At 41.9% G+C, this 7,695-nt stretch overlaps 1 protein-coding gene across 3 annotated transcripts in view; it reads left to right on the top strand.

The window, feature by feature from the left end:
- Window positions 1–6,974, top strand: part of LOC100940807 (ligand-dependent corepressor) — a 144,939-nt gene extending 137,965 nt beyond the window's left edge. For 2 of the 3 annotated variants that reach the window (XM_023511623.1, XM_023511624.1), the window contains one exon: window positions 1,541–6,575. In XM_023511623.1, the coding sequence (XP_023367391.1) occupies window positions 1,541–5,879 (4,339 nt within the window). In that variant the 3' untranslated portion in view covers window positions 5,880–6,575. Of the gene's footprint in view, window positions 1–1,540 lie in introns of all 3 variants that reach the window. The other variant, XM_023511625.1, reaches the window with a different exon arrangement.
- Window positions 6,975–7,695: the final 721 nt, after the last annotated feature.

Genomic DNA, 7,695 nt, shown 5'->3' with positions numbered 1-7,695 from the left:
AGGTGCCCGCCACAATGCCTGGCTTTTTTTTTTTTGGTTGCAGCCATCATTGTTGTTTGGCGGGCCTGGGCTGGATTCGAATCCGCCACCTTAGGTGTATGTGACTGACACCTTAGCCACTTGAGCCACAGGTGCCGAGCCTATTTAACGTATTTATTAAGCTGCCTTCCATGCTCTGCCGTGTTTCATATATTTCATGTCTAGTCAAATAATAATGTCCTGAGGAATTACAATTGGGGGGGGGGGATTGAGAAATTCTATTGAACTCCAGGGAATTGAAGCACAGCAACTGCATTAGCTCAGTAAAACCCAGACATCCAGAAGCACAAAGCAGCTAATAATAACCCTTGGGCATTGCCTTTTAGCCTGTCTTGAACCTAGTATTATCCTTTCCCACCATCCCTACTATCTGGGTTAAGCTCTACAAGTTTGTCCTGGATAACTTAATAGAGATGGTGGAAAGGGGTTCTTTTATGTAAAGTGACTTCTTGAGAATGATTGAAAATGTGTATTGAAGGCCTAGGAGAATGTAAAAAGTGGGGCTTATGTGAAGATGTAGTTCTAATACCTTGCATTGACAGAGCTGTTCAGTTTTTTAGTGTGGTTTCATATCTGTTTCCTCACTTATAGACTATGAATCAATGACTTGTCATTCTACCTTTTAATGTGTCTGAAGTATGAGATTATTGATTTCCATTCCTTCATGCCCCAGGAAAGGAAGGAAGGACTCCTGCATTACTATTAGCAGTATTATAAAATACATCCAGTTGGTCATGCTGAGAAACCATCTTAAAACTGTTAAGTTTTCTGAGTAATTCTAAACCAAGATTTATAACATAGTGTGCCTAAATTTTTGTCAGTGTTGTGGACTTATAAACCAATGATTATTTAACAAGAATAACCAGGCCTAAACTGGATGCAGTGGCTCACACCTGTAATTCTAGCACTCTGGGAGGCTAAGGCAGGCAGATCACTTGAGCTCACAAGTTCGAAACCAGCCTGAGCCAAAGCAAGCCCCTATCTCTAAAAATAGCTGGGTGTTGTGCTGGATGCCTATAGTCCCAGCTACTTGGGAGGCTGAGGCAAGAGAATTGCTTGAACCAAAAGTTTGAGGTTGCTGTGAGCTATGACACCACAGAACTCTAGCCAGGGTGACAAAGTGAAACTCTGTATAAAAAAAAAACCAGCAGAACCAGGCCTAAAGCAAAAGTATATGTTGACCAACTGGAGTTAATAGCATGGCCAAAATTTTTTTGTTTTGAAAAAAATTTGTGTGTAATATTTCTTCTCTGTAAGATAAAAATGATTTTTGAATAATCATTTAACGTATAAAGGATATTGTCACTAAAAATTGAGAATATAGTAGATTGGCATTATATTTTAATTAGATAACTACTACTTATTTATTGAATAAAAAGTATATGTGCAGGCTTAGAAGCAGTTTTAGCCAGAGAATGAAAATACCTGGTGGATTTTATAATGTAAAAATGGTTCTTAGAAAATGACCAAACTAATTTCTTCTTTCTCTTTGTCTGTTTAGTGAGAACTCAACAGAGGCAATAGCAGTAGATTCTAACAATCAGTCGAAGTCCCCTCTGGAGAAGTTTATGGTTAAACTGTGCACTCATCATCAAAAACAATTCATTCGTGTTCTGAACGACCTATATACTGAATCTCAGCCTGGCCCTGAAGACCTGCAGCCTTCTGATTCTGAAGTAATGGATGTGTCCACCTGCAATGCTGGCTGTGCCCAGATAAGCACCAAACATAAGGAAAAAGATGCTCTGTGTCTTGATATGAATTCTACTTCTATAGATTTGTTTGCAGATTCATCAGGCTCTCACAGCCCTTTACACTTTACAGAACAGACCCTGAAGGAGCCTCCTCCTGAGACAAATTCCATAGATCGAAGAGAGAATACCTTAACTATTGTCCAGAAAGACTCCTCTGAACATCCACCCACTAAACCTAATTCTGGCAGTTCAGTGGATAGTTCTACCCTGGGATACCTCACTACATCTAATTCTTGCTCACTAAACTTCCATCATGTCTCTAAAAGCTTGGAGGTGCAAACCCCTGGACAGGAGCAAGACACAAATGTGAAAATAGGTGATGATGGTAAAGACCATGGGCAGAGTTCAGCTTTAGTAGTAAGTCTAAGTACAGTGAAAGTGACAGCTGAGAATAGTGAGGAGAACAATGGCTATATTGTTTCTCAAAGAAATTCATTCAAAGCTCTATCAGAAGAGGCTTGGGACTCAGGGCTTATAGGGAACTCACCTAGAACTGCTGACAAAGAGAATTCTTTACAGTGTAGCTCAAAAACATCTTTGCGCCAGGACTCAGAGGCAAATGAACAAGATGCAAGGCCAAAGCAAGAGAACTATCTTCACCCCCTAGGAAGAAATCAGGTAGATTATCATTTATATCCTAGCGATAAGGGCCAGTTTGATCATTCCAAAGATGGTTGGTTAGCCCCTAGCCCTATGCCAGCTATACACAAAACATCTAACGGACAGTCAAGAACCAAGATGATATCAAACTCCATTAAGACAGCCCGGAAAAGTAAAAGGGCATCAGGATTGAGGATAAATGATTATGATAACCAGTGTGATGTTGTTTATATCAGTCAGCCAATAACAGAATGCCACTTTGAGAATCAAAGATCAATACTATCTTCTCGGAAAACAGCCAGAAAAAGTACTCGAGGATACTTTTTCAATGGAGACTGTTGTGAGCTGCCAACTGTTCGCACACTGGCCAGAAATTTACACTCCCAGGAAAAAGCTAGCTGCTCAACATTGGTGTCAGAGGCAGTGGTTACTCCCAAGGAGACCCTTCCAATTTCAGCCCCTAGACATATGGTAGATGTGCAGCTACCCAGTGAAGACAACCCTGAAGAACCTAGTAAGGAAATAACCTCCCTCAAGGAAGGAGGTAGAGATGTTTCATCTGAAAAAGAATTTCAAGAGCCTGAGGTTTTCCCTGTTGTTAATAAACTGAGTCCAAGCAACTCCCCTAAGTCAAAGGAAACAATAGCCTCTGGTCCAGTGTGGCCTGTCCCTGCTCACCTTCCTGAAGAGGATGTGCCAGAAGGCAGTTCCACAGTATCACCTCCCACAATAAGTGAGATATCTTCTCCTGAACAAGACCAACAACCAGTTTCATTGCTGGATACAGAGAAGATGAGTGTACCCCAAGACTGTCACCTGATTCCCTCTACTGAAAGCATTTCTGGTGAAGGCAGTGAAAATGTCGTTTTTGGACCTCATTCTTCTCCTGAAACAGTCAGTAGAGAAGAAAGTCCTCTATGCTCAGAAAATCAAAGTCCCCCATTGGTCTTGGAACCTCCCATGAGTCTAGGAAAGGCTGAGGATGACCAAAGCATCAGTACCAAGGCTGAGACTTCCTATACTCAAGAGCTAGATACCAACCTGCTCGTGAAGGAAAGCAACACTCTTACCAATGAAAACCCTAGTGAAATTGAGGAAAATGAGGAAGCAAGTCATTCAGGAATATTAGAAGGAGAAGACAGTGATGTAAAATGTCTGTCAGAAAAAGATATGTGTGATCTACACATTGACTCCTCTGAAGAGAATTTGGACAAGAAGAAAAAAGGTAAAAAATTCCCTGAGGCCTCTGATAGGTGCCTAAGAAGTCAGCTTTTAGATTCTTCCTCTGTTGAGAAGTACCTAAAAAATCAAAGTTCAGATTCCTTTTCTGCTTGTCCTGAGCTCAAGGTTTCTAAAAATCCTGGTGTAAAACTATCTAAAAAAGAAGGTCAGCCTGGTGGCTCAACACCTGAGGACTGTCCAATGGACAATTTCCATACAGAAGTTCTGGAGGACTCTGAAAACCCAGATGTCAATGAACACACCTTGGAGAAGGATGTTGAGCAGGAGGTCAAAGGAGGCGGTATCATCACCAGGCAAACTCTGAAAACCCTTCTGGGAAAAGAAGTCAAAGGGGAAGAAGGAGAAATTTTCCCCAGCAGTGACCCTGTAACCACAGTTGGCCAGCCACAGCCACTGCCTGGAGAGAGACTGGAAATCTATGTTCAGTCTAAGATAGATGAGAAAAATGCTCATGTCCCCTCAGAAAGTCTTTCTTGTGAGAGGGATCCAGAAGAATCAAAAGAGAAGCCAGGGCACATTCCTGCACAGGCTGAGGAGGAGGCTGTGAACGAGGCAGACGGGGAGAGCACCCAACACAAAGGTGACGACAGCGACACCCCATCCAGCTCACTTGGGTTGTCAAATAGTGGAAGTGGTGATGCTGCTGAGCCACCAAAATTGGTCCCAAGGCCTAAAAGGTTGACCCCTTCAACCTACAACCTCAGACATGCTCATTGTCTGGACCCCTTGGATCCTGTGAAAGTGACTTCAGAAAAGGAAGCTGCACAAGTAAACCCAATGCCAAAGGAAAATGAAGCCCCAGAGAATGCTGATCTCCTAGATGAGGATGACGTTGACACAGTGGTAGATGAACAGCCAAAGTTTGTGGAGTGGTGTGCTGAGGAGGAGAACCAAGAGCTTATTGCCAACTTCAATGCCCAGTACATGAAAGTTCAGAAGGGCTGGATCCAGTTAGAGAAAGAAGTACAGCCAACACCAAGAGCAAGGAATAAGTCAGATAAACTGAAGGAGATTTGGAAAAGCAAGAAAAGATCACGAAAATGTAGGGGTTCATTGGAGGTACAAAAGTTTTCTCCTGTTCAAATGCTATTTATGACAAACTTTAAGTTATCTAATGTTTGTAAATGGTTCTTAGAGACAACTGAAACCCGGTCTCTAGTAATTGTGAAGAAGCTCAATACTCGTCTTCCAGGAGACATTCCTCCTGTCAAGCATCCACTTCAGAAATACCCTCCCTCCAGCCTGTATCCCAGTTCACTGCAGGCTGAACGCTTGAAAAAGCACTTGAAGAAATTTCCTGGAGCTACTCCTGCTAGGAATAATTGGAAAACACAGAAGCTCTGGGCTAGATTTCGAGAGAATCCTGACCAAGTGGAGCCAGAGGATAGCAGTGAGGTCTGTCTCAGCCCTAATTCTGAAGACAGCATAGAGGAAGTCAAGGAGGATAGAAACAGCCATCCTCCCACAAACCTGCCCACTCCAGCCAGTACCCGGATCCTTAGAAAATACTCCAATATTCGAGGAAAGCTCAGAGCCCAGCAGCGTTTGATCAAGAATGAAAAAATGGAAAGCCCATTTGGTCTGGCTACAGAAAGTAAACAGAGTCGTAAGAGCGTGTGCATCAACCCTCTGATGTCACCCAAGCTTGCCCTGCAAGTAGATTCACATGGGTTTCCTGTTAAGCCCAAGAATACTGAAGGACTGAAGGGAAGGAAAGGGAAACAGTTGTCTGAAATCTTGCCTAGAGCAGAAGTTCAGAATAAACGCAAGAGAACAGAAAGCAGTATCCCTCGGGACATTAAGGATAAGGGGCCTACCATGAGAGCAAGCAAAGAAAAGCATGTTGATGGGACCACCAAAACACCTGCTGGGAAGAGGCCAGCTGCAAGGGACAGAATTAGCCACCTGCCCAAAAAGATGTCTTTGAAAGAGAATAAAGTGAAGGTCCCTAAAAAGTCCCCTGGGAAGAGCTGCCTTCCCTCCAGGAAAGAAAAAGAGAATACAAACAAAAGAACTACCCAGCCCACCACCTCAGAAACGCTGACAAAACCTGTAAAGCAAAAGGGGGCAAGTGAATCCTCTTCAAGGCCCCAGAAAGCCAAGAACAGGAAGCAGAGCAGTGGAAAGACTCGGGCTAGACCCTTGACAAAAACCCCAGAGAGGAGTGCAGCCCAGAGAAAGCGAAAGCTAAAGGCAAAGCTGGACTCTTCCCACAGCAAACGGAGGCGACTGGATGCAAAGTAATTGGAGGAATGGTAGCCAAGAGGAAAACTATTCTAGAAGTAACCTTTATTTTGCATTAACTAAATCTGCTTTTATAAGCTTATCAAGCCTTTCAAATCTACAGTTAGTGGAGAACACCACAATTTGAGATATCAGAAAATGTGTCTCAGATGGAGAAAGGAACTTGCAGAGTCCTTCTCTGAGGCTGAGTAAGGGAAGTTATATATTATATTCTGGTTGTTCCTTGGGTTTTAAACTTGGAACCAAGCAGTTTTCGTTTTTAAAAGTACAGTGCCTTATTTATCCTTTTTGTTTTTAAATTTACAAAAGCTAAAAAGCTGATCTATGTGATTAAAGGCTTGTATTTTATACTTGATGCACAAGCACTTGTACTGTAGCCGAGAAGACCACCATCATGCACATAAAAGGAGCTTTTCAGCAGCCACCCTGCAGCATCTGTCCGTGAACAGATGCCCCTCTTTGCAAACCCCAGCAGTGAACTTCCCTCTCTGTCTTGTTTGTTTAAATATTTGAAAGCTAAACCAAATCGTTATGATATGCGGAGAATGCAGATAAATAATTATTATAAAAGATTAATATTTCTGTTATTCCCCCCTCTTTTAAAAAATCATAGTCATTCCTGGTCATTCCTCTCACCTTTGATTTTTTTGTCATTTGAGAACATGTACTGTAAATTATGTGCCCATGGGACAAGAGGCATATCACAATTGTTAATTTTAGTTTATGACCTCTAAAAATGATTTGCATCGCCAACTGTATTACTGATTCTCACCACCGTTGTCATTTTTGGCCTTGCAAGATTGCTAGTCTTCTAACAAGGTTTCTATCCTACTTTGGGGGGGAAAAGATCTAGAATTAATTTTTTCATCTTGTAGCTGTAATTTGATGATTAAGATAAAAGTGACTGTTCTTCCATATTCAAAGAAAGCCAAAATGTTATGTCTAGTAATAGAAAAGTTTAAGAGTGTCTGTGTGCACATGCATTTGGGTGCGTTTGCATGTGGTTATCAGCCACAAATGTCTCCCAATCCAGGCTTTTTTTCTTTTCCCCAATCCATGTTTTACAGTAAAATGCTTTCTTCCCCATGCAGTGTGTGAGGGTGACCACAAGCTGAATAATTAGCACAGTACAGATAGTTTAAAAGAAGCCTGGTGTCTCTATGTGCATTCCCAATACCACTTTGGCACCAGACTTAGAAAGGCCTAAGCAACACAGAGTTATGTAAAGGTCAGAGCAGCCTTGCAGCTGGAAGGAGTAGCTCCAGCATCTCATAGGGAGCCCACATACCCTGCACACAGAACTGATGTTCAGCTGATAGACTGATAATGCTGTACCTTGTTTGGAGTGGGTGTCCATTCAAATTGATTAGTACCATCCCAGTAGTTAAATGTTTGCCTTTCCTGGGTGAAGCCTGAGACAGATACATTGGCTTTTAACTTAGTGCCTATGATGTTGCTCCTTTATAACATGAGCATTTATAACTTGAGATTCCATTGGGCCATTCGTAAAACTTGTTTATTAAAGCCTCACCCAGCGTAACTTTAGCCTGTTCTGTTACCAAAATCAGTTTGTATGGACAGCTGTTGCCCTGTCTTTCTTATTAAAAATTTGTCCATTTAGGTGGTTTCAGATCTCTATAGATAAACCCAGACAGACTTTTTGTATGCAAATCGTTATAAAACAGGCCTTCTACCCATTCTGTTAACTGTTTGCTGTATAATGGAAACTTCTGATGATTGGATAGCACTGGAGAAAAGCATTTGATTGATGAGAAATTTAGAATTGTTTTGAATTTCATTGATAGTGAAGTTTACT

Source organism: Otolemur garnettii, unplaced genomic scaffold (genome assembly GCF_000181295.1).
Source record: "Otolemur garnettii isolate 467f Iridium unplaced genomic scaffold, OtoGar3 scaffold00021, whole genome shotgun sequence".
Taxonomy (NCBI): Eukaryota; Metazoa; Chordata; class Mammalia; order Primates; family Galagidae; genus Otolemur; species Otolemur garnettii.
This window is presented reverse-complemented; position numbering and strand designations above follow the sequence as displayed.